General features: G+C 43.2%; 1 protein-coding gene across 1 annotated transcript; it reads left to right on the top strand.

Annotated features, from left to right (window-relative positions):
* Window positions 1-27171, top strand: LOC311150179 (regulator of G-protein signaling 9-like; the record flags this gene model as incomplete). The annotated part of the gene is made up of 17 exons (XM_084187519.1): window positions 1-66; window positions 981-1077; window positions 1984-2034; window positions 2253-2359; window positions 4194-4245; window positions 8703-8761; window positions 9087-9163; window positions 9982-10063; window positions 14389-14451; window positions 21858-21887; window positions 22319-22380; window positions 24725-24838; window positions 25018-25133; window positions 25475-25562; window positions 25686-25824; window positions 26637-26719; window positions 27012-27171. The coding sequence occupies 17 exons, from the start codon at window positions 1-3 to the stop codon at window positions 27169-27171; spliced, it is 1446 nt and encodes a 481-aa protein (XP_084043645.1).
* Between the last annotated feature and the right edge of the window lie 753 nt (window positions 27172-27924).

Here is a 27924-nt window from a genome sequence, read left to right as displayed (position 1 = left end):
ATGACAATTAGGACGCTGAGAGATCATGGTCAGCACTACCGACCACGGATGGCATGCCTACAAAATGTAGGTTACCTGTACATTTACATCATTTTATCAGTACTTTTAAATGTTTTGAGAAAAATGTAATAGACTTCAGATAAACTAAAAGTTCACATCAAGTCTATTGATTTTAGGTGGGCTGGTGATAGCCTACTTGTTGATATAGTATTGCTGAACAGTATAGCCTAGAGTAAATTCATGAGGAGCCCCAAAGATTGTTGTTTAAATTTCCCCTTTCGTGTCTTAAAAAAAACGAATCAAGTGGTTTGTAGAAGTTCATTGTAAACTGTTTTTTATTGCAACAGGTTTTAACTTGGGGGACTTAGCCATAATCCTGTTCCCATCCAATTACAAATGGAACAGTTGTGATGCCATCATGACTTTCAATGTGGTAAACTGCATAGCTTCATCAAAATATACTACTACACTCACACTATTGTTTCATGACCTGTAGGCTACTGTATATTTATTTTGTTTATAGCGAAGAGATTGTAGACATCTCAGAGATCCAATTTCAATCTAACCTCTAAACAATGGTTTCTTATACTATGGGTCGGGACCCAAAGTGGGCCCTGGGCATGTGAGAGGTGGGTCGTGAGTTATGAGAATACATCTATAATCACCCACTATTTCTTCTTGATTTGGGTCGTTGGTGGACCATTTGGGTCACAGAAGGACGGTCAATTTCTCATTTGGGTCTCGAGCTAAAAACGTTTAAGAACCCCTGCTCTAAACCAATTAGCTGCTTGGACAGCTGGGGTAAATGGCTCTGAGCCAATCAGGTCTTCCACATCTCAGAGGTCAGGGGTCGGAGGTATCATACAGTACACATCACTATGACCTTTGACCTGATAGGTCTGTTTTCTTCCATTTCGTGAAACAAACCAAAGTGGATTTTGAGAGTGTGTGTCTGTCCTCTTCCTCCCACCCTGCTCCAGGTGGAGGTGTTTGTGGTTGAGATGCAGGATCCTAAGAGTGGGGTGAAGGGTGCCGACCAGAAACTCAACGTGACCACCATCCCACACGTCATCAACGGTGAGTCCAGAGACTTACAGCACCATATAGCCAACCCACTGAGAGACATATCTCCATTATACCATTACAATGTTTGCCCTAGATCGTTTTCTTGGTGGAGTGAAATGGCCACCGTAGCCATGTAGCAGGGCTGAACTAACCCAAACATTCAACTGAAGCCAATAGAAATACATTTTTGTCAAGAAATTGTGAAAGCTAGGTAGTGGTGCTGCCTAGTAGGGGAAACAGTAGGGAAACACCTCCCACCAATGGTACATTGTTGTTATTTAAAAACATCATTCTGGGAAGTTGTGGGTAGTTATTGGACTAGCTAAGATTCTAGAGCTGCGACAGACTGTCTTGTAGACTGTCCTGCTAGGCTGCTAATGAAGGTTATATAAGACAGCTGTCAGTTGGATGAGATCTGTGTGGTGCTTTTGTGCTCCCAAGCTGCCCTCTAATCCTGGGCTAAGACCAAGGCCAGGGGAAAGATCAGAGCTGCGTCCCAGATGGTACCCTATTACCTACACAGTACACTACATAGCTTTATGGGTCCTGGTCAAAAGTAGAGCACTATATAGGGAATAAGGTGCTATTTGGGATGCACAGGAGGTCTGGAGATGAAGGGAAAGAACGATGGTCGCTGGGCTAAGACCATGTGACAGACAGGAAATTGTCATCGCAGTCCAGTCATGGGGACTTCCTGCTTCAGTGCTGGTTGTTATTGTAATTTTAGTTTATCCTGATCAATCTAATCACAAGTTAAGCTATACGGTATACTGTCACATACTGTTATTAAGTGATGGATTTTGCACTGTGTCTGAGCCAGGTAGTACCTTCAAGAAATAGTGTGTGTAGGCCAGGCCTGTGAGAGCTAGCTCACTGTTGTCATACTCTGAATATCTATGTTCACTTGTCATCACACAGGGCAGGACATTCTAGCATGGATAGTCACCAAACTGAAGGTTACCACAGAAGGTAAGCAACTGGATTCTATGAATGGATTTGGCTGGGTACTTATATCAATTAATCCAACACAATAAAATGTATTATTTTAATGTAATTACTACGTCATTACCATGTTATTATGCAAGCAAGTAATTACTAGTTAAATGCTGTAAACTAAAGTATAACCAAGAGCTTTGCTAATAATATATGAAGTATTATCCTCCCTCCTCTCCTCCCTCCTCCACCAGAGGCCCAGGCGTTTGGGACCATGCTGGTGGCCTACGGGTACATCTACCCCCTCCAGAACCACAGGAAGTTGGTCCTGGTCCCCGACAGCACCCTCTACCGCTTCCAGGTACCTACTTGTAACTCCCTGTAACTACTTGTGTCTATCTACCTGTATCTACCTGTGTCTATCTACCTGTGTCTATCTACCTGTATCTCCCTGTAACTACCTGTGTCTATCTACCTGTGTCTATCTACCTGTATCTCCCTGTAACTACCTGTGTCTATCTACCTGTAACTACATGTGTCTATCTACCTGTATCTACCTGTGTCTATCTACCTGTATCTCCCTGTAGCGACCTGTGTTTATCTACCTGTAACTACCTGTCCTGTAACACCTACCTGATACAACCAGGTAACTATATCTACCTGTAACACCTACCTGGTTCAGCCAGGTAACTATATCTACCTGTAACACCTACCTGGTTCAGCCAGGTAACTATATCTACCTGTAACACCTACCTGTATTAACCAGGTAACTATATCTACCTGTAACACCTACCTGGTTCAACCAGGTAACTATATCTACCTGTAACACCTACCTGGTTCAGCCAGGTAACTATATCTACCTGTAACACCTACCTGGTTCAGCCAGGTAACTATATCTACCTGTAACACCTACCTGGTTCAGACAGATAACTATATCTACCTGTAACACCAACCTGGTTCAACCAGGTAACTATATCTACCTGTAACACCTACCTGGTTCAACCAGGTAACTATATCTACTTGAGAACGGAGTAGAAGACAATTTGTTGTTGTTCGCTGTAACATATGTACAATAAAGATGTATTCTATTCTGTAGCACCTACCTGGTTACAGGTAACCCACAGTATGTTCAGTTACCACCGGGTCAGGTAACATTTCCCCACAGTAGAGCTGTTGTCATTAACCCCTGGTCAGGTAACATTTCTCCACACTAGAGCAGTTGTCATTAACCCCTGGTCAGGTAACATTTCTCCACAGTAGAGCAGTTGTCATTAACCCCTGGTCAGGTAACATTTCCCCACACTAGAGCAGTTGTCATTAACCCCTGGTCAGGTAACATTTCCCCACACTAGAGCAGTTGTCATTAACCTCTGGTCAGGTAACATTTCCCCACACTAGAGCAGTTGTCATTAACCCCTGGTCAGGTAACATTTCTCCACAGTAGAGCTGTTGTCATTAACCCCTGGTCAGGTAACATTTCCCCACAGTAGAGCTGTTGTCATTAACCCCTGGTCAGGTAACATTTCCCCACAGTAGAGCAGTTGTCATTAACCCCTGGTCAGGTAACATTTCTCCACAGTAGAGCCGTTGTCATTAACCCCTGGTCAGGTAACATTTCTCCACACTAGAGCAGTTGTCATTAACCCCTGGTCAGGTAACATTTCTCCACACTAGAGCAGTTGTCATTAACCCCTGGTCAGGTAACATTTCCCCACAGTAGAGCTGTTGTCAGTAACCCCTGGTCAGGTAACATTTCCCCACACTAGAGCAGTTGTCATTAACCCCTGGACAGGTAACATTTCTCCACACTAGAGCAGTTGTCATTAACCCCTGGTCAGGTAACATTTCCCCACAGTAGAGCTGTTGTCATTAACCCCTGGTCAGGTAACATTCTCCACAGTAGAGCAGTTGTCATTAACCCCTGGTCAGGTAACATTTCTCCACAGTAGAGCAGTTGTCATTAACCCCTGGTCAGGTAACATTTCTCCACAGTAGAGCAGTTGTCATTAACCCCTGGTCAGGTAACATTTCCCCACACTAGAGCAGTTGTCATTAACCCCTGGTCAGGTAACATTTCTCCACAGTAGAGCAGTTGTCATTAACCCCTGGAAGGACACAGTGCCTGCGGTAGTTAGTATTTCAGGCAGAGGAAATGACTAATCTTCATGTCACTGTCTGTCCCAACCTTTCCTCAGACCCCTTATTTCTGGCCCGTGCAGAAGTGGCCCGCTGAGGACATAGACTATGGTGGGTTTATCTTCTGGAGTGAAAGGAGAGTGAATGCCTAGTCACTGGCAGCTACTTATTTTTATGTTAAAAAAAACATTAGGGGGTTGATCAGCTTAAATATTGCAGATAGATTGTGGCTTCCATCAATGTAATTGTTTGCATCTTTTCCAATCCCCCATATATATGTTTTTTGTAAATATATATATATATATATATATATACAGTGAGGGAAAAAAGTATTTGATCCCCTGCTGATTTTGTACGTTTGCCCACTGACAAAGAAATTATCAGTCTATAATTTTAATGGTAGGTTTATTTGAACAGTGAGAGACAGAATAACAACAAAAAAATCCAGAAAAACGCATGTCAAAAATGTTATAAATTGATTTGCATTTTAATGAGGGAAATAAGGATTTGACCCCCTCTCAATCAGAAAGATTTCTGGCTGCCAGGTGTCTTTTATACAGGTAACGAGCTGAGATTAGGAGCACACTCTTAAAGGGAGTGCTCCTAATCTCAGCTTGTTACCTGTATAAAAGACACCTGTCCACAGAAGCAATCAATCAATCAGATTCCAAACTCTCCACCATGGCCAAGACCAAAGAGCTCTCCAAGGATGTCAGGGACAAGATTGTAGACCTACACAAGGCTGGAATGGGCTACAAGACCATCGCCAAGCAGCTTGGTGAGAAGGTGACAACAGTTGGTGCGATTATTCGCAAATGGAAGAAACACAAAAGCACTGTCAATCTCCGTCAGCCTGGGGCTCCATGCAAGATCTCACCTTGTGGAGTTGCAATGATCATGAGAACGGTGAGGAATCAGCCCAGAACTACACGGGAGGATCTTGTCAATGATCTCAAGGCAGCTGGGACCATAGTCACCAAGAAAACAATTGGTAACACACTACGCCGTGAAGGACTGAAATCCTGCAGCGCCCGCAAGGTCCTCCTGCTCAAGAAAGCACATATACAGGCCTGTCTGAAGTGCCAATTAACATCTGAATGATTCAGAGGAGAACTGGGTGAAAGTGTTGTGGTCAGATGAGACCAAAATCGAGCTCTTTGGCATCAACTCAACTCGCCGTGTTTGGAGGAGGAGGAATGCTGCCTATGACCCCAAGAACACCATCCCCACCGTCAAACATGGAGGTGGAAACATTATGCTTTGGGGGTGTTTTTCTGCTAAGGGGACAGGACAACTTCACCGCATGAAAGGGAAGATGCATGGGGCCATGTACCGTCAAATCTTTGGTGAGAACCTCCTTCCCTCAGCCAGGGCATTGAAAATGAGTCGTGGATGAGTATTCCAGCATGACAATGACCCAAAACACACGGCCAAGGCAACAAAGGAGTGGCTCAAGAAGAAGCACATTAAGGTCCTGGAGTGGCCTAGCCAGTCTCCAGACCTTAATCCCATAGAAAATCTGTGGAGGGAGCTGAAGGTTCGAGTTGCCAAACGTCAGGCTCGAAACCTTAATGACTTGGAGAAGATCTGCAAAGAGGAGTGGGACAAAATCCCTCCTGAGATGTGTGCAAACCTGGTGGCCAACTACAAGAAACGTCTGACCGCTGTGATTGCCAACAAGGGTTTTGCCACCAAGTACTAAGTCATGTTTTGCAGAGGGGTCAAATACTTATTTCCCTCATTAAAATGCAAATCAATTTATAACATTTTTGACATGCGTTTTTCTGGATTTTTTTGTTGTTGTTATTCTGTCTCTCACTGTTCAAATAAACCTACCATTAAAATTATAGACTGATCATGTCTTTGTCAGTGGGCAAACATACAAAATCAGCAGGAGATCAAATACTTTTTTCCCTCACTGTATATATACAGTGGGGAGAACAAGTATTTGATACACTGCCGATTTTGCAGGTTTTCCTACTTACAAAGCATGTAGAGGTCTGTAATTTTTATCATAGGTACACTTCAACTGTGAGAGACGGAATCTAAAACAAAAATCCAGAAAATCACATTGTATGATTTTTAAGTAATTAATTTGCATTTTATTGCATGACATAAGTATTTGATACATCAGAAAAGCAGTACTTAATATTTGGTACAGAAACCTTTGTTTGCAATTACAGAGATCATACGTTTCCTGTAGGTCTTGACCAGGTTTGCACACACTGCAGCAGGGATTTTGGCCCACTCCTCCATACAGACCTTCTCCAGATCCTTCAGGTTTCGGGGCTGTCGCTGGGCAATACGGACTTTCAGCTCCCTCCAAAGATTTTCTATTGGGTTCAGGTCTGGAGACTGGCTAGGCCACTCCAGGACCTTGAAATGCTTCTTACGGAGCCACTCCTTAGTTGCCCTGGCTGTGTGTTTCGGGTCGTTGTCATACTGGAAGACCCAGCCACGACCCATCTTCAATGCTCTTACTGAGGGAAGGAGGTTGTTGGCCAAGATCTTGCGATCCATGGCCCCATCCATCCTCCCCTCAATACGGTGCAGTCATCCTGTCCCCTTGGCAGAAAAGCATCCCCAAAGAATGATGTTTCCACCTCCATGCTTCACGGTTGGGATGGTGTTCTTGGGATTGTACTCATCCTTCTTCTTCCTCCAAACACGGCGAGTGGAGTTTAGACCAAAAAGCTCTATTTTGGTCTCATCAGACCACATGACCTTCCCCCATTCCTCCTCTGGATCATCCAGATGGTCATTGGCAAACTTCAGATGGGCCTGGACATGCGCTGGCTTGAGCAGGGGGACCTTGCGTGCGCTGCAGGATTTTAATCCATGACGGCGTAGTGCCTATTTACTCTGTTCCATCTGACTGCGCAATCCACTGTCTCATCAGCCCAACCAGGCAATTTATTAACTTGATCTCCACTATAAAAAGCATCTAGACATTATCTCACATTTCTTTTAGACTAAAATTGAGTTTTCAACAGAGGAGATTTGTATAAACCTTGCTGTCAGTCTCTCCGACATTTGCATTTTTATGGATATATACAAAGAAATGTCAATTGAAAACAGGTCAAATGAAACCAAGTGCAGCTAGTTTGCAGTCTTTCCAGCTTCAGTTTGAAGTGATTGTGTTAGCTGTGTTGTTGGCTAGCTCCTCTGAACAACACTGTCCTGACGAGAGAGCACATTTTCTATGCCAGGCGAAATCGCGCATCATTAACACATTGTTATGGATGTATCCAAATAAATGTCACTAGAAAACAGCTTAAACAAATGCAAATGCAGCTACTCTGGCTGCACTTTATGACGTGACTGTCTGTAAGTTAGCCGTAGTTGGCTAGCTAGCAAGCAAGAGATAAGAACGTTGCCAACCAATATGGCAATGGAACATTTAGAACAAACGACTGGGTCGCGTCCATAGATACAGAACAAAAAGACTGAATGACTGGGTCGCGTCCATAGATACAGAACAAAAAGACTGAATGACTGGGTCGCGTCCATAGATACAGAACAAAAAGACTGAATGACTGGGTCGCGTCCATAGATACAGAACAAAAAGACTGAATGACTGGGTCGCGTCCATAGATACAGAACATGGTAGCTTAGTGGGTAAGAGCGTTGTGCCAGTAACCGAAAGGTCGCTGGTTCTAATCCCCGAGCCGACTAGGTGAAAAATCTGTCGATGTGCCCTTAAGCAAGGCACTTAACCCTAATTGCTCCTGTAAGTCGCTCTGGATAAGAGCGTCTGCTAAATGACTAAAATGTAAATGTAAATGTAGATTTAGCTGGCGGTAACTTGTGGAATAGACACCGTCTGGAATGCGGTTTTAACCAATCAGCATTCAGGATTAGACCCACCTGTTGTATAACATTTAATCATTTCTGCAATTGGTAACACACTACGCTGTGCGTTACCAATAAATAGGCCTGTTTCTCCTATAATTTAAAAAACAAGTCGCTAGTTGTAGGCAAGGCCATAAGCAAATAGGTAAACTGGGATATGACTAAAGAGTTAATCAGAGTGATTTTTCCACAAATAGACAGCTATTTTCCTTTCCATGGTAGCAAGATCTTATCTATTTTTGCTAACTTTCTATTAAAATGTATTGTGGTGAGATCATTTCTTTCTTTCGGTATATGAATACTGAGTATGTCCACTTCACCATCAGACCATTTTATTGGTAAACTACACGGTAATGTAAAAGTTGTATTTTTTAGTGATCCAATACGTAATATATTGCACATATCATAATTTGGTTGTAATCCAGAGAGATTCGAAAAAAATATCTAGATCCTCTATGAGGCTGTGGAGGGATCCAAATTGTGGATTTAAAAGAAAACATGAATCATCAGTGTACGATTACATCTTTGTTTTTAAGCCCTGTCAGCTACTTCTTAGTGTGATTGTTGTTTCAGCTAGTTAAGATAGTGATACAATAACATTCTGAGTCACATGATCTCACCTAGACAAGCTGATGATGTATTAACTCAGTTTTCTGCACCTGGCTGAGGTAAAGATGTGGTAAATAACGTATCGTATACTTCCTCTCTCCCTAAAGCCATCTACCTGGCCAGGAGAAACATCCGGAAGAAGGGGATGCTGGAGCCCTATGAGCAGGTACTGCAGGTGTAAAAAAAAAGAAGGAAAAAAATGCATATCTTAAATAAATCCCGCTGACTACGACTGTGATATGTGGTTGTCTCACCTAGCTATCTCTGGATAAGAGTGTCTGCTATATGACTAACATGTTCATGTTAGGTACAGTAGCTCTCTCACCCATAATGCTATAGTGCTACTGGTGTTGGTTATATTCTGTTGTCTGGGGGGGATGGAGGAGCTAGATATTTCTTCATACATGTATCTGTCATTTTTACTTCGGTGGATTTGTCGTCTGTCTATTTGACATTAGATACTTTAGTCAAACATCTGTTGTTTTCAACAGCAACACTACGACAACCTCCACAAATGGATGAACCCCAAGTGGGATTTCATCGTGATGCAGGCTACAGAACAGTACAAGTATGTAACCGTCTGTTGTCTGACGTCTGTTGTCTGTTTATGTGTTGGTAGGGACCCACACGGTGTGCAGGCTTTTGTTCCAGACCAGCACTAACATGCCTGATTCACCTAATCAAGAGCTGTGTGATTATTTGAAATAGGTGTGTTAGTGCTTGGATGAATAAAAGCCTGCACACCCAGTGGGTCCCCAAGACCAAGTGTGATTCAATAGTGACCTGGCTTTCTGTCTCCTGTATCTATCTCCTTTCCCATGTCTGTCTCTCTGTCTCCTGTCTGTCTCTCTGTCTCCTGTCTGTCTCTCCCATGTCTCTCTGTCTCCTGTATGTCTCTCCTGTGTCTCTCTGTCTCCTATCTGTCTCTCCTGTGTCTCTCTGTCTCCTGTCTGTCTCTCTCTCCTGTCTGTCTCTCCCATGTCTCTCTGTCTCCTGTCTGTCTCTCTGTCTCCTGTCTGTCTCTCCCATGTCTCTCTGTCTCCTGTATGTCTCTCCTGTGTCTCTCTGTCTCCTATCTGTCTCTCCTGTGTCTCTCTGTCTCCTGTCTGTCTCTCTCTCCTGTCTGTCTCTCCCATGTCTCTCTGTCTCCTGTCTGTCTCTCTGTCTCCTGTCTGTCTCTCCCATGTCTCTCTGTTTCCTGTATGTCTCTCCCGTGTCTCTCTGTCTCCTGTCTGTCTGTCTGTCTCTCCCGTGTCTGTCTCTCCCGTGTCTGTCTGTCTCGTGTCTGTCTGTCTCCTGTCTGTCTGTCTCTCCTGTCTCCTGTCTGTCTCCTGTCTGTCTGTCTCTCCCCTGTCTGTCTCCTGTCTGTTTCCGTGTGTGTGTCAGGGCTAATAAGGAGAGGAAGAAGCCAGACAGAGTGGTGTTGGACTGTCAGGAGAGAGCCTACTGGATAATACACAGGCCACCAGTGAGTTCAGACCTACCAGAGAGTGTGTGTGTGTGCGTGTGTGTGTGTGTGTGTACACATGGAAAGGATATTGTTCCTGTCAGTCTATGAAGTCCATAGTGTCTAGTCCTGCTCTCTCTCCATTCACTGTGACCCTGTTTCGTGATGGAATTTACTCTGACCCCTCTGTAATGTTCGATGCGGCAGTAAACAGCTCAGAGGCAAGTATATCCTTTTAGGTTATTTAATGGCGAACTCACTTGAATAGTTACTGCAATGGGGCTTCTCTGCTAAACGGCTACATGACTAATGACAAGTTAAGTTCACGGTCATATCCCTACGCAGGTTACTCTAGTGATAGTTGTATCACTCAGTAGTGTTAATACGTGTCACATAGGAACTATATCAGCTCACATCTTCCCTCATTTTAGTCTGTAGACCTGTATGAGACCTCTGAGACCTGTAATGTTATTACATTACCAAAAATAAAAACAAGCTTCTCTCGTCTGTCAATGACATAATACTATGCCCCGGATCAATAACAAACAAACATTTTTTTTTTCTCAACAATACTTTTCTTTCAACACAAGTCTCTTTCTTTTCAGTGTTCCGTCTTAACTTGAACTTTGAACTAATGACTGCTGGCTGCACTACCAGTTTCCTGCATGGAGATGCTGAGGGTTATTCTGCCTCACTCTCACCATGAGGCCATGGCCCAGACAGACAGAACAGCAACACCAGCAGAGATACAGGACCTGAAACCTCTTCAGAACTAGACGTCTAATGGGCTCAGTCCAGTCTTTATTACACACTGGGTGGTAGTGAACCAGTACATGTCACGTTCGTTGATGAACTGGTCAGACCAAGGCGCAGCGTGATATGCATACATGTTATTTAGAACCGAATAAACAACTACAAAACAACAAACGAAACGTGAAATCCTAGGTACACAAACAACATACCTAACACGGAACAAGATCCCACAACCCACTAGTGCCAATAGGCTGCCTAAGTATGGTCCCCAATCAGAGACAACGAGCGACAGCTGCCTCTGATTGGGAACCACACCGGCCAACATAGATCTAGAACAGGGGTGTCAAACCCATTTTAGCTCAGGGGCCACATGGAGGAAAATCTATTCCCAAGTGGGCCGGACCGGAAAAATCATGGTATATATAACTTAAAAACAACAACTTCAGATTGTTTTCTTTGTTTTAATACGATCAACATACAACATAAAGCTGGAGCCTGAGGACAGTGTGTCCAAAATAGTACAAGCACAACATCACTATTAATCATAAAACACGTCAAGTTTATTTGAAAATTCTAAAGAAAAAGAACACACAAATACACAATGCCTCAGTGATTAACAGAACTGTTTCACAGATCACATAACTATATCAGGGTGTCATTTCTCAGGCAGAAATGTAGATAAAAATAATGAAATCCTGTTCCCCAAACAAGTGCAAGAACCACAGAGTCAAGAATAGGTTAAATATACAAATAAAATAAAATCAATTAAAAACAATAGCACATCAACATAAAAACATATAAACATAAAGCTGGAGCCTGAGGACAGTGTCCAAAAGCACAACATCACTATTAATCATAAAACACCTCAAGTTATTTGAAAGTTCTGAGGACAAAGAACACACAAACACACAATGCCTCAGGGATTAACAGAACTGTTTCACAGATCACATAACTATATCAGGGTGTCATTTCTCAGGCAGAAATGTAGATAAAAATAATGAAATCCTGTTCCCCAAACAAGTGCAAGAACCACAGAGTCAAGAATAGGTTAAATATACAAATAAAATAAAATCAATTAAAAACAATAGCACATCAACATAAAAACATATAAACATAAATCTGAAAGCGTTGCTCAAACTCCCGTAACAGTCCCGTTATTTTATCTTTGAACCGCTTCATGTCTGCCACATGTTGGGTCGCGCACACATTTTTCAGACAGGGGAAGTGAGCTGCATCACCACTGGCAAGTTGCGTCTCCCACAATGACAGCTTCAACTTGAAAGAACGTATGCTGTCATAATACTGCGTGACAACTTTGTTGCGCCCTTGCAGCTGTTTGTTCAAGTTATTCAGGTGCTCTGTAACATCCACCATAAATGCAAGGTCCTGCATCCATTCTGCGGAATGAAATTCTAACACTGGTTTGCCCTTTTCTTCCATGAACTGTTCAATTTCTTCTCGTAAATCAAAGAAACGCCTCAGCACAGCACCTCGGCTTAACCATCTTACCTCAGTGTGGTATGGCAGGCCATAGATGTGGTCTTTCTCTCTGAGAAGGCTGTCAAACTGACGGTGATTCAGGCTTCTGGATCGGATGAAATTAACAGTTTGGATGACCACCTTCATGACGTTATCCATCTTTAATGACTTGCAACACAAAGCCTCCTGGTGCAAAATACAGTGAAAAGTCAAAAAATCACGTCCTCTATATGCAGATTGCACTTTCTCTCTGAACTTTGTCACAACGCCTGCTTTTTTCCCGATCATTGAGGGCGCACCATCTGTAGCCAGGCTGACAGCGCGGGACCAGTCCACTCCGACCCTGTCCAGCGCGCCGACGAGTGCGGTAAAAATATCAGCTGCTGTCGTTGTATCTGTCATCGGCACCAACTCCACGAACTCCTCGGTGACGGTCAATGTGTCATCAACTCCGCGGATGAAAATGGCCAGTTGTGCAACATCTGTAATGTCCGTGCTTTCATCAATTGCAACCGAAAACGCAATAAATGACTTTACTTTTTGCTTCAACTGGCTGTCCAAATCCACTGAAAGATCGGAAATCCTGTCTGCAACTGTGTTTCTTGTCAGGCTGATATTTGCAAAAGCCTGCCGCTTTTCAGGGCACACAATCTCCGCTGCCTTCATCATGCATGTTTTTACAAATTCACCCTCACTAAATGGTTTTGAAGCCACTGCGATTTCATTAGCAATGAGGTAGCTAGCTTTCACTGCAGCGTCACTGATGTCTCGGCTGTGAGTAAACACAGACTGCTGTTTCTTCAGACCCGCCAACAGTTCATTCACCTTCTCTCATCTCCGCTGTCCTTGAAAGTTGTCATATTTGTCGGCATGAAGACTCACATAGTGGCGACGAAGGTTATATGCTTTCAGCACTGCAACATGCTCTGAACACACCAAACATACAGCTTTCCCATTCAATTCCGTGAATAAATAGGATGACCATTTTTCTTGAAACACTCTGCACTCTGCGTCCACTTTTCTCTTTTTTGACAGAGACATATTGGGGCAATGAGGGTGCCAAAGCACATAATGTTAAAAGTAGAAGCCGTAATAAATATCGCGGGCAAAACAAAGTAGCTCATTGGCTGCACGTGCTTGACCTACTTGCTCTGCCCCGGTATAAACAGTTTGCTTGCTTAACACAATTGCTATTGCGCCATCCAGTGGACGCAATTGGAACAACAGTTTATTTTATTGAAAAATTGCAGCGCATTTCTATACTTTACAATTTTTTTTTTTTTTTATTATTATTTTTTTTTTTTAATCATCTCGCAGGCCGGATTAAACCCGTTTGCGGGCCTGATCCGGCCCGCGGGCCGGACGTTTGACACCCCTGATCTAGAACATACTAGATCCAAAACATAGAAAATACAACATAGAAAATCACACCCTGACTCAACAAATAAGAGTCCCCAGAGTCAGGGCGTGACAGTACATGGGAACTAACAGGTGTCATCAGTGGAACATTTGGAGAACATCACCAAGGACTATGTGTGATGTAACAGAACACATGTAAAAAGATATAAGGTGATTTTTAGGACATGGGAAAATCAAACCTGTTAGCCAGTTCAGGTAGGCCTCCGCACTACAGCAAGAAACTAGGAGGGGTGCTTGACAACACTGACGGAAATCCAACAAAAGGGCTTACCAGGAAAAACTTCCAAAAGGACTAATCGAGGCAGAAAGGAGTTGGAGCATGTTCAAGTAGCTTCCAGTTGGCTCATTCATCCCCCCTCCTCTCCCCTGTAACTATTCCTCAGGTCGTTGCTGTAAAAGAGAATGTGTTCTCAGTCAACCTACCTGGTAAATAAGCGTTAATTTAATACAAGTAATATAATGTTCTCATTCAAAATGAACTATGATTGATGATGTTGGTGCCAGATCTGTTTGGGGAAAAAAATCGGTATGCACATTGGAGACCATTAACAATGCAAAATGATCGTATGTCAGTTGATGTTTCTTGCTGAGTTTTCCCAGTTCCTTATCCAGGGGTCTGTGCTCCAGACTGTGTAGATGATATGTGGAGGTACAGCACACCAGACTGACTAAAGAGGTGCTTGGTCTGTCCACAGCGCCGGACACACAGCGCCATGGACTACGGACTGGACCGTCTCATTGACCCCAATGCAGAGGAGGTAAAAGGTGAGTACTGTGCTGTCTGAGACATTTCCCTTGGAAAACAGAGTGTGTCCCAAATGGCACCCTGTGCTTTATACACTGAGTGTACAAAACATTAAGGACACCTTCCTAATATTGAGTCGCCCCCTCCCCTTTGTCCTCAGAACAGCCTCAATTCGTCGGGGCATGGATTCTACAATGTGTTGAAAGCGTTCCACAGGGATGCTGGCCCATGTTGACTCCAATGCTTCCCACAGTTGTGTCAAGTTGGCTGGATGTCCTTTGGGTGGTGGATCGTTCTTGATACACACAGGAAACTGTGTATCAAGCGTGAAAAACATATTGAAGAACAATCTGGCATTAATCCGGCACAGCCAGAAGAGGACTGGCCACCCCTCAGAGCCTGGTTCCTCTCTAGGTTTCTTCCTAGGTTCCTGCCTTTCTAGGGAGTTTTTCCTAGCCACCGTGCTTCTACATCTGCATTGCTTGCTGTTTGGGGTTTTAGACTGGGTTTCTGTATAAGCACTTTGTGACATCTGCTGATCTAAAAAGGGCTTTATAAATACATTTGACTTGACTTGAAAAACGCAGCAGGCAGGTATCTTTTGTCTTGCCCATTCACCCTCTGAATAGCAGACACACAGCCCATGTCTCAATTGTCTCAAGGCTTAAAAATCCTTCTTTAACCTGTCTCCTCCCCTTCATCTACACTGATTTTAAGTGGATTTAACAAGTGACATCAATAAGGGATCATATCTTTCACCTGTATTCACCTGGTCAGTCTGTCATGGACAGAGCAGGTGTTCTTAAATGTTTTGTACACTCAGTGTGTAGGAATTACGGTGTCGTTTGGGAAGCATCCTTGTTATCTCAATAGGATTTCATTTTGCACTTCCGGGTTTGAGGTTAAAATAAAAGAGTTTGACGTTCGAAGGGGGTGGAACTATGTTGAAGAGCTGTTGTAACGTAATCTCCCATAGGTAGATTCTGCGTGGTTTTTGTCACTGGTTATTTGGACGTATCAGGATTGGGCGAAAGCAGTGCTTGATTTGCCTCGAGTGCTTTGAACGTGTGCCCACGCAGATCGGGGGGGGCTATTGCGGGGGTGTAGACTTTGCTAGACCGGATATATCAGTTTCTAACATGTATGAAAACAGACGTTCACGCAGCTGACCAAATTATGTACGATTCTACTTTAGTTAGAGATTAGTTGTAATGTGGTGAAATTCCTTCCCTTGTCATATTTAAATTTGACATTTTTGTCATTTAGCAGACACTCTTATCCAGAGCGACTTACAGGAGCAATTAGGGTTAAGTGCCTTGCTCAAGGGCACATCAACAGATATTTCACCTAATTGGCTCGGGATTCGAAACGGCTACCTTTCTGTTACTGGCCCAACACTCTTAACCGCTAGGCTACCTGCCACCTCATATGTCATCTCCCCACCAGTCTGAGATTAAGAGATGTGGGAGAGTGAAGCGAGAGATTATGCAGATTACACAGATCCACAAAGATTTCAAAAAACAAACCCAATTTTGATAAACTCCCTTATCTACTGGGTGAAATACCACAGTGTGCCATCACAGCAGCAAGATTTGTGACCTGTTGCCACAAGAAATGGGCAACCAGTGAAGAACAAACACCATTGTAAATACAACCCATATTTATGCTTATTTATTTTCCCTTTTGTACTTTAACTATTTGCACATTGTTACAACACTGTATATATACATAATATGACATTTTAAATGTCTTTATTCTTTTGGAACTTTTATGAGTGTAATGTTTACTGTTAATTTTTATTGTTTATTTCACTTTTGTTTATTATCTACTTCACTTGCTTTGGCAATGTTAACATATGTTTCCCATGCCAATAAAGCCCTTAAATTGAATTTGAAATGTAATTGGGAGAGTGAAGAGGGAGAGAGAGAGTAGCTGTGTTAGAACCACCTGCTTCTCAGAGCTCAGAACATTACTGAGAATTAGCAGGGAGGCTACTACAGTACAGTACTCTCTCTACCTCTCTCTCTCTCCCTCTCTCTCTACCTCTCTCTACCTCTCTCTCTCTACCTCTCTCTCTCTACCTCTCTCTCTACCTCTCTCTCTACCTCTCTCTCTCTACCTCTCTCTCTCTACCTCTCTCTCTCTCTCTCTCTACCTCTCTCTACCTCTACCTCTCTACCTCTCTCTACCTCTCTCTACCTCTCTCTACCTCTCTCTCTCTACCTCTCTCTACCTCTCTCTCTCTACCTCTCTCTCTCTACCTCTCTCTCTACCTCTCTCTCTACCTCTCTCTACCTCTCCCTACCTCTCTCTCTCTACCTCTCTCTCTACCTCTCTCTCTACCTCTCTACCTCTCTCTCTACCTCTCTACCTCTCTCTCTACCTCTCTCTACCTCTCTCTCTCTCTCTACCTCTCTACCTCTCTACCTCTCTACCTCTCTCTCTCTCTACCTCTACCTCTCTACCTCTCTACCTCTCTCTCTCTACCTCTCTCTCTACCTCTCTACCTCTCTCTCTCTACCTCTCTCTCTCTCTCTAGCTCTCTCTCTACCTCTCTCTCTCTCTACCTCTCCCTCTCTCTACCTCTCTCTCTCTACCACTCTCTCTCTACCTCTCTCTCTCTACCTCTCTCTACTTCTCTCTCTCTCTACCTCTCTCACTACCTCTCTCTCTCTCTCTCTCTCTCTCTCTCTACCCCTATCTCTACCTCTCTCAATTTCAATTTCAATTCAATTTCAATTTAAGGGCTTTATTGGCATGGGAAACGTGTGTTAACATTGCCAAAGCAAGTGAAGTAGATAGTAAACAAAAGTGAAATAAACAATAAATATTAACAGTAAACATTACACTCAGAAGTATCAAAAGAATAAAGACATTTCAAATGTCATATTATGTATATATACAGTGTTGTAACAATGTGCAAATAGTTAAAGTACAAATGGGAAAATAAATAAACATAAATATGGGTTGTATTTACAATGGTGTTTGTTCTTCACTGGTTGCCCTTTTCTTGTGGCAACAGGTCACAAATCTTGCAGCTGTGATGGCACACTGTGGTTTTTCACCCAGTAGATAAGGGAGTTTATCAAAATTGGGTTTGTTTTCTAATTCTTTGTGGATCGCTGTAATCTGAGGGAAATATGTCCCTAATATGGTCATACATTTGGCAGGAGGTTAGGAAGTGCAGCTCAGTTTCCACCTCATTTTGTGGGCAGTGTGCACATAGCCTGTCTTCTCTTGAGAGCCAGGTCTGCCTACGGCGGCCTTTCTCAATAGCAAGGCTATGCTCACTGAGTCTGTACATAGTCAAAGCTTTCCTTAAGTTCGGGTCAGTCACAGTGGTCAGGTATTCTGCCACTGTGTACTCTCTGTTTAGGGCCAAATAGCATTCTAGTTTGCTCTGTTTTTTTGTTTGTTCTTTCCAATGTGTCAAGTAATTCTCTTTTTGTTTTCTCATGATTTGGTTGGGTCTAATTGTGTTGTTGTTGTTGTTGTTGTCCTGGGGCTGTGTGGGGTCTGTTTGTGTTTGTGAACAGAGGCCCAGGACAAGCTTACTTAGGGGACTCTTCTCCACGTTCATCTCTCTGTAGGTGATGGCTTTGTTATTGAAGGTTTGGGAATCGCTTCCTTTTAAGTGGTTATAGAATTTAACGGCTCTTTTCTGGATTTTGATAATTAGCGGGTATTGGCCTAATTCTGCTCTGCATGCATTATTTGGTGTTTTACGTTGTACACGGAGGATGTTTTTGCAGAATTCTGCATGCAGAGTCTCAATTTGGTGTTTGTCCCATTTTGTGAATTCTTGGTTGGTGAGCGGACCCCAGACCTCAGAACCATAAAGGGCAATGGGTTCTATAACTGATTCAAGTATTTTTAGCCAGATCCTAATTGGTATGTCAAATTTTATGTTCCTTTTGATGGCATAGAAGGCCCTTCTTGCCTTGTCTCTCAGATCGTTCACAGCTTTGTGGAAGTTACCTGTGGCGCTGATGTTTAGGCCGAGGTATGTATAGTTTTTTGTGTGCTCTAGGGCAACGGTGTCTAGATGGTTTTTGTGGTCCTGGCAACTGGACCTTTTTTGGAACACCATTATTTTTGTCTTACTGAGATTTACTGTCAGGGCCCAGGTCTGACAGAATCTGTGCAGAAGATCTAGGTGCTGCTGTAGGCCCTCCTTGGTTGGTGACAGAAGCACCAGATCATCAGCAAACAGAAGACATTTGACTTCAGATTCTAGTAGGGTGAGGCCGGGTGCTGCAGACTGTTCTAGTGCCCTCGCCAATTCGTTGATATATATGTTGAAGAGGGTGGGGCTTAAACTGCATCCCTGTCTCACCCCACGGCCCTGTGGAAAGAAATGTGTGTGTTTTTTGCCAATTTTAACCGCACACTTGTTGTTTGTGTACATGGATTTTATAATGTCGTATGTTTTTCCCCCAACCCCACTTTCCATCAATTTGTATAGCAGACCCTCATGCCAAATTGAGTCAAAAGCTTTTTTGAAATCAACAAAGCATGAGAAGACTTTGCCTTTGTTTTGGTTTGTTTGTTTGTCAATTAGGGTGTGCAGGGTGAATACGTGGTCTGTCGTACGGTAATTTGGTAAAAAGCCAATTTGACATTTGCTCAGTACATTGTTTTCACTGAGGAAATGAACTAGTCTGCTGTTAATGATAATGCAGAGGATTTTCCCAAGGTTGCTGTTGACGCATATCCCACGGTAGTTATTGGGGTCAAATTTGTCTCCACTTTTGTGGATTGGGGTGATCAGTCCTTGGTTCCAAATATTGGGGAAGATGCCAGAGCTAAGGATGATGTTAAAGAGTTTAAGTATAGCTAATTGAAATTTGTGGTCTGTATATTTTATCATTTCATTGAGGATACCATCAACACCACAGGACTTTTTGGGTTGGAGGGTTTGTATTTTGTCCTGTAGTTCATTCAATGTAATAGGAGAATCCAGTGGGTTCTGGTAGTCTTTAATAGTTGATTCTAAGATTTGCATTTGATCATGTATATTCTTTTGCTGTTTGTTCTCTGTTATAGGGCCAAAAAGATTGGAGAAGTGGTTTACCCATACATCTCCGTTTTGGATAGATAGCTCTTCGTGTTGTTGTTTGTTTAGTGTTTTCCAATTTTCCCAGAAGTGGTTAGAGTCTATGGATTCTTCAATTACATTGAGCTGATTTCTGACATGCTGTTCCTTCTTTTTCCGTAGTGTATTTCTGTATTGTTTTAGTGATTCACCATAGTGAAGGCGTAGGCTCAGGTTTTCTGGGTCTCTATGTTTTTGGTTGGATAGGTTTCTCAATTTCTTTCTTCGGTTTTTGCATTCTTCATCAAACCATTTATCACTGTTATTACTTTTCTTTGGTTTTCTGTTAGAGATTTTTAGATTTGATAAGGAAGCTGAGAGGTCAAATATACTGTTTAGGTTTTCTACTGCCAAGTTTACACCTTCACTATTACAGTGGAACGTTTTGTCCAGGAAGTTGTCTAGAATGGATTGAATTTGTTGTTTCCTAATTGTTTTTTGGTAGGTTTCAACACTACTTTAAAAAAAAAAATAAAATAAATAAATTGGTCATTTAGCAGACGCTCTTATCCAGAGCGACTTACAGGAGCAATTAGGGTTAAGTGCCTTGCTCAAGGGCACATCGACAGATTTTTCACCTAGTCGGCTCGGGGATTAGAACCAGCGACCTTTCGGTTACTGGTACAACGCTCTTAACCACTAAGCTACCTGCCGCCCCGGCTTTCCTTCCATCTATAGCATTTCTTAATATTATTCAGTTCCTTTGGCTTTGATGCCTCATGATTGAGTATTGCTCTGTTCAAGTAGACTGTGATTTTGCTGTGGTCTGATAGGGGTGTCAGTGGGCTGACTGTGAACGCTCTGAGAGACTCTGGGTTGAGGTCAGTGATAAAGTAGTCTACAGTACTACTGCCAAGAGATGAGCTATAGGTGTACCTACCATAGGAGTCCCCTCGAAGCCTACCATTGACTATGTACATACCCAGTGTGCGACAGAGCTGCAGCAGTCGTGACCTGTTTTTGTTGGTTATGTTGTCGTAGTTGTGCCTAGGGGGGCATATGGGGGAGGGAATGCTGTCACCTCCAGGTAGGTGTTTGTCCCCCTGTGTGCTGAGGGTGTCAGGTTCTTTTTCAGGTTCATTTAGGTCGCCACAGACTAGTACATGTCCCTGGGTCTGGAAATGATTGATTTCCCCCTCCAGGATGGAGAAACTGTCTTCATTAAAGTATGGGGATTCTAGTGGGGGGATATAGGTAGCACACAGGAGGACATTTTTCTCAGTTGAGATAATTTCCTTTTGAATTTCTAACCAAATGTAAAATGTTCTCTCTCTCTCTCTACCTCTCTCTCTACCTCTCTCTCTCTACCTTTCTACCTCTCTCTCCATCTCTACCTCTCTACCTCGCTCTCTATCTCTACCTCGCTCTCTATCTCTCTCTCTCTCACTCTCTCTCTCTCTCTACCTCTCCCTCTCCCTCTCAATTCAATTTCAATTTAAGGGCTTTATTGGCATGGGAAACGTATGTTAACATTGCCAGAGCAAGTGAAGTAGATAGTAAACAAAAGTGAAATAAACAATAAAAATTAACAGTAAACATTACACTCAGAAGTTCCAAAAGAATAAAGACATTTAAAATGTCATTATGTCTATATACAGTGTTGGAACAATGTGCAAATAGTTAAAGTACAAATGGGAAAATAATAAACTACCTCTCTCTCTCTCTACCTCTCTCTCTATCTCTACCTCTCTCTCTCTCTCTACCTCTCTCTCTACCTCTCTCTCTCTCTCTCTTTACCTCTCTACCTCTCTCTTTACCTCTCTCTCTCTATCTCTACCTCTTTACCTCACTCTCTACCTCCCTCTCTACCTCTCTCTCTCTACCTCTCTCTCACTGTTCTCTCTCTCTACCTCTCTCTCTACCTCTCTCTCTCTCTCTCTCTCTCTACCTACCTCTCTACCTCTATCTACCTCCCTCTCTGTTCTTCATTTGACAGTTTGTTGTGTTGTCTCTTCCTTCCATGCAGATTCTATTCCATCTCATCCTTCACCTGTTGTCAAGAGGAGGGGTTATACACACACACAACACACAACACACACACACCTTCACTCTTTCTGCCCAAATATGCCTGTTACCATGCAGATTTAGCTTATTGTGTTGTAGCCTGTGACTGTGGTGTTAGACCCAGTGTGTACTGTGTAGCCCGCTTACGAGAGAGATTGTGTGTGTGAGAGTGTGTGTATGTGAGAGAGTTTGTGAGTGTGTGTGTGTGTGTGTGTGTGTGTGTGTGTGTGTTAGCTGTTCTGTTGTGACTTTAGATAGCAGTGGAACAGAAGAGCCCAGCCTGTAATAACAAGCTGTTGTTCTGTCTTATTGTTTATCAGGTGTTAACCTACGACGTGGTCAGGAGAACCGTAAGACATCATACATACTTCTACACTGGAATACTTGAATATCCCAATGCACTCAATTTGATGTTTGTGTGGAAAATACATTACGAAATTACAGACATATCATTTATCTCCTCTTTCTCTCCTCCTCCTCTCTCCCTCTCCTCTCTCCCTCCTCTCCTCCTTATTTATCCCCCTCTCTCCTCCTCTCCTCCTTATTTATCCCCCTCTCCTCCTCTCCTCCTTATTTATCCCCCTCTCTCCCCCTCTCCTCCTCTCCTCCTTATTTATCCCCCAATCCCCTCCTCTCCTCCTTATTTATCCCCCAATCCCCTCCTCTCCTCCTTATTTATCCCCCTCTCTCCTCCTCTCCTCCTCTCCTCCTTATTTATCCCCCAATCCCCTCCTCCTTATTTATCCCCCTCTCTCCTCCTCTCCTCTCTCCTGCTACCCAGAACATTTTCCTTACACAAGCCCTAATGAGGTCAGCTGTCAAATCGTCTGTGTCCCTCACAGCGTAAGTCCTTCTCAATACACTTCGCCGATTGATTGATAGGTTGTGTTTGTGTGTGTGGTGTGGTCATTTGATTCATGAATTGATTGGCTGAATGACTGATGGACTGACTGACTGATTGAGACCAGTAACATTAATGTTGTGTTCAGAAGTGTAAGACCTGTTCAAAATAAAAGAAACCCCAACGTTACAGTATAATGAGAGTTAGAAGTTATTTTACTGTACAGCACCAGTCAAAGGTTTGGACACACCTACTCATTCAAGGGTTTTTCTTTATTTTTACTATTTTCTACATTGTAGAATAATAGTGAAGACATCAAAACTATGAAATAACACATATGGAATCAGGTAGTAACCAAAAAAGTGTTAAACAAATCAAAATATATGTTATATTTGATATTCTTCAAATAGCCACCCTTTGCCTTGATGACAGCTTTGCACACTCTTGGCATTCTCTCAAGCAGCTTCAACTGGAATGCTTTTCCAACAGTCTTGAAAGTTCCCACATATGCTGAGCACTTGTTGGCTGCTTTTCCTTCACTCTGCGGTCCAACTCATCCCAAACCATCTCAATTGGGTTGAGCTCGGGTGATTGTGGAGGCCAGGTCATCTGATGCAGCACTCCATCACTCTCCTTCTTGGTCAAATAGCCCTTACACAGACTGGAGGTGTGTTGGGTCATTGTCCTGTTGAAAAACAAATGATAGTCCCACTAAGCGCAAACCAGATGGGATGGCGTATCGCTGCAGAATGCTGTGGTAGCCATGCTGGTTAAGTGTGCCTTGAATTCTAAATAAATCACAGACAGTGTCACCAGCAAAGCACCATCACACCTCCTCCTTCATGCTTCACAGTGGGAACCACACATGTGGAGATCATCCGTTCACCTACTTTGCGTCTCACAAAGACACGGCGGTTGGAACCAAGAATCTCCAATTTGGACTCATCAGACCAAAGGACAGATTTCCACCGGTCTAATGTCCATTGCTCGTGTTTCTTGGCCCAAGCAAGTCTCTTCTTCTTATTGGTGTCCTTTAGTAATGGTTTATTTGCAGCAATTCGACCATGAAGGCCTGATTCACGCAGTCTCCTCTGAACAGTTGATGTTGAGATGTGTCTGTTACTTGAACTCTGTGAAGCATTTATTTGGGCTGCAATCTGAGGTGCAGTTAACTCTAATGAACGTATCCTCTGCAGCAGAGGTAACTCTGGGTCTTCCTTTCCTGTGGACCATAATATGAACTTGGTCTTTTCCCAAATTGGGCTATCTTCTGTATACCACCCCTAACTTGTCACAACACAACTGATTGGCTCAAACGCATTAAGGAAAGAAATTCCACAAATTAATTTTTAACAAGGCACACCTGTTAATTGAAATGCATTCCAGGTGACTACCTCATGAGGCTGGTTGAGAGAATGCCAAGAGTGTGCAAAGCTGTCATCAAGGCAAAGGGTGGCTATTTGAAGAATCTCAAATATAAAATATACACTGCTCAAAAAAATAAAGGGAACACTTAAACAACACAATGTAACTCCAAGTCAATCATACTTCTGTGAAATCAAACTGTCCACTTAGGAAGCAACACTGATTGACAATAAATGTAACATGCTGTTGTGCAAATGGAATAGACAACAGGTGGAAATTATAGGCAATTAGCAAGACACCCCCAATAAAGGACTGTTTTTTCAGGTGGTGACCACAGACCACTTCTCAGTTCCTATGCTTCCTGGCTGATGTTTTGGTCACTTTTGAATGCTGGCGGTGCTTTCACTCTAGTGGTAGCATGAGACGGAGTCTACAACCCACACAAGTGGCTCAGGTAGTGCAGCTCATCCAGGATGGCACATCAATGCGAGCCTCATTTTGACTTGTTTTAAGGACATTACATCAAAGTTGGATCAGCCTGTAGTGTGGTTTTCCACTTAAATTTTGAGGGTGACTCCAAATCCAGACCTCCATGGGTTGATAAATTTGATTTCCATTGATAATTTTTGTGTGATTTTGTTGTCAGCACATTCAACTATGTAAAGAAAAAAGTATTTAATAAGATTATTTCATTCATTCAGATCTAGGATGTGTTATTTTAGTGTTCCCTTTATTTTTTTGAGCAGTGTATTTTGATTTGTTTAACACTTTTTTGGTTACTACATGATTCCATATGTGTTATTTCATAGTTTTGATGTCTTCACTATTATTCTACAATGTAGAAAATAGTAAAAATAAAGAAAAACCCTGGAATGAGTAGGTGTGTCCAAACTTTTGACTGGTACTGTATATATGATTATTTTGGGGATGACAACATAGGATGAAGATTCACAACGTTTATGTTCCCTCTGTTCTCCTTAGCTTTGTCAAGTACGTGACAAGCCACCACAACCACGACCCGTTCCTGACAACCCCTGTCCCTAGCAACCCCTGGATAACGGACAGTGATGAGTTCTGGCAACTCAACTCAAGAAGGTACGTTCTGGCAACTGAACTCAATAAAGTATTTTCTGTCAATTGAACACAGGTGCACAGTTTTGCTCCAGCCCAGTAGAAATACACTTGATTCTACTGATCAAAGTCTTGATTGAAGATCATGATGATTTCATTACAATCTGCCCCCCCCCCCCCTTCTCTCTCTCTCTCTCCCTCAGTGTGGACACCCCCACTAAGTTGAGTGTGGAGCGTTGGGTCCTGAGCTTCTGGGAGCTGATCAGTGACCCTCGAGGCAGAGTCGACTTCAAGCTCTTCCTCAAGAAGGAGCACAGTGGTCAGTACACACACACACTCGTTCTCAATTAGTTTTTCCTCGATTCCTTGTGTCCTTTCTCCTGGCCTCCTCAAAGCGTACTGGGTGAAAAGATCAAAAGTTCCACCAACTGAGGACGCAAGGGATTGAGGAAAGATTAATTGAAAATTGCACCCTATGTTGTGCACTGTGTAGGGAAAAGTAGTGCACTGTGTAGGGAAAAGGGTGCCATTTCATTTCGGATGCAACCTGTGGTTTACCTTGCATGCTGTGGAATGCAGCTCAGCTAACCTAGCATTATGTCTGTGTGTGTGTGCATACGTGTGCTTTCTGTGTGTGTGTGTGTGTGTGTGTGTGTACAGCGGAGAACATGGCGTTCTATGAGGCAGCTGAGGAAATGAGATGGGGAGCGGCATCTGCTATTCCAGAGAAGTCCCAGTTCATCTTCAAGTGAGTTACACTGGAGAATGTGTGAGAGAGAGAGAGAGAGAGAGAGAGAGAGAGTTGCTGCTTGGTTTTTAACCTCTGTGTGTGTGTGTGTGTGTGTGTGTGTGTGTGTGTGTGTGTGTGCAGCACCTTCCTGAAACCCGGAGCTCCTAGATGGATCAACATTGACGGTCGTACCATGGGGCTGACAGTGAAGGGACTGGTTGTTCCTCACCGCTACGTCCTCGACGCTGCCCAGACACACATCTTCCTGCTCATGAAGAAGGTGTGTGTTGTGTATTAGTCCCTCCAAACAGAGGGGTCAGGCTCATTCATCACACCAGCATAGTTCACTGAACTACCTCAGTTACACAGCTAACGCACAATAAACAAAGGCTACAGTTAGCTGTTTTTTTTTAGCTGTTAGCTAAATAATATACAGTTATTTGTCATAATGCACAGCTGGAATGCAAGATTGTGTGGCCGTTCCATAACGTCAGAATGAGGAATTGGCGTGCTCAACTCAAAAGTTTGTAGTAACGAAAAGTCTTTGGGTGCCGGGCATCCACTGGAAAAAAGGAAAACCCTGCACTCACTGAAATATTATTCTAGTTGTAATGTATTTTTATTTATTTGCAGCAGAGGTGCTGCAAAAAAAATACATTAAAACTTAAAGCTTTCATAATGTCCCCTCCTCTGTCTCTGTCCCAGGATATCGTCTACCACTACCTCAAGTCTCCAGTCCACAAAGATATGTTTCATAATGTCCCCTCCTCTGTCTCTGTCCCAGGATATCGTCTACCACTACCTCAAGTCTCCAGTCCACAAAGACATGTTTCATAATGTCCCCTCCTCTGTCTCTGTCCCAGGATATCGTCTACCACTACCTTAAGTCTCCAGTCCACAAAGATATGTTTCATAATGTCCCCTCCTCTGTCTCTGTCCCAGGATATCGTCTACCACTACCTCAAGTCTCCAGTCCACAAAGACATGTTTCATAATGTCCCCTCCTCTGTCTCAGGATACCTTCTACCACTACCTCAAGTCTCCAGTCCACAAAGACATGTTTCATAATGTCCCCTCCTCTCTCTGTCCCAGGATACCTTCTACCGCTACCTCAAGTCTCCAGTCCACAAAGACATGCAGAAGAGGGCTCTGGTCCCGGCCCCTCATGTCTTCACGTAAGATGCTGCAGGATATTCTGCACCCACACAATATAATTGTTTATTGGACTGTACATTCACCTGTCTCTACCAAGCAATTTCTAGACAAAGTTCATAGAGCTAATATCATGTGTGTGTGGTTGCATCGCTCTTCTTTTACAAGAGACATTCAGCTACTCTTGGAGGAACGTGGACATTCAAGAAAAGCAGTGGTCTTGATATGCAACATGAATCTGATCAACGCTCACCTCTTGTCTCCTCCCCCTCTCTCCTTCCTCCTCTCTCTCTTCCTCCCCCCCCCCCTCTCCAGTGATGCCCAGTTGGAGGCCAATGCGAGGAATCGTAACCCAGGCATCAGCCCCATCATCCTGTGGCAGCAGGAGGAGGAGGAGAAGGCAGCAGCAGCTGTTGCTGCCAGGCCCATTGACGTCAAAGCCATGATGGCCACCAACAAGCTGGACAGGAAGTAGAGAGAGCCCAGGGCATCATGGGAAATGGAGTTTAATATACATACTGTTGTTCATCTAATATATACAGTGGGGGGAAAAAGTATTTAGTCAGCCACCAATTGTGCAAGTTCTCCCACTTAAAAAGATGAGAGAGGCCTGTAATTTTCATCATAGGTACACGTCAACTATGACAGACAAAATGAGAAAAAAAAATCCAGAAAATCACATTGTAGGATTTTTAATGAATTTATTTGCAAATTATGGTGGAAAATAAGTATTTGGTCAATAACAAAAGTTTCTCAATACTTTGTTATATACCCTTTGTTGGCAATGACACAGGTCAAACGTTTTCTGTAAGTCTTCACAAGGTTTTCACACACTGTTGCTGGTATTGTGGCCCATTCCTCCATGCAGATCTCCTCTAGAGCAGTGATGTTTTGGGGCTGTCGCTGGGCAACACGGACTTTCAACTCCCTCCAAAGATTTTCTATGGGGTTGAGATCTGGAGACTGGCTAGGCCACTCCAGGACCTTGAAATGCTTCTTACGAAGCCACTCCTTTGTTGCCCGGGCGGTGTGTTTGGGATCATTGTCGTGCTGAAAGACCCAGCCACGTTTCATCTTCAATGCCCTTGCTGATGGAAGGAGGTTTTCACTCAAAATCTCACGATACATAGCCCCATTCATTCTTTCCTTTACACGGATCAGTCGTCCTGGTCCCTTTGCAGAAAAACAGCCCCAAAGCATGATGTTTCCACCCCCATGCTTCACAGTA

This window comes from Coregonus lavaretus, assembly GCF_964263955.1.
Source record: "Coregonus lavaretus genome assembly, chromosome: 2".
In the NCBI taxonomy this organism is placed as follows: Eukaryota; Metazoa; Chordata; class Actinopteri; order Salmoniformes; family Salmonidae; genus Coregonus; species Coregonus lavaretus.
Note: the sequence above shows the minus strand (reverse complement) of the source record. Positions and strands in the feature narration are given on the sequence as shown.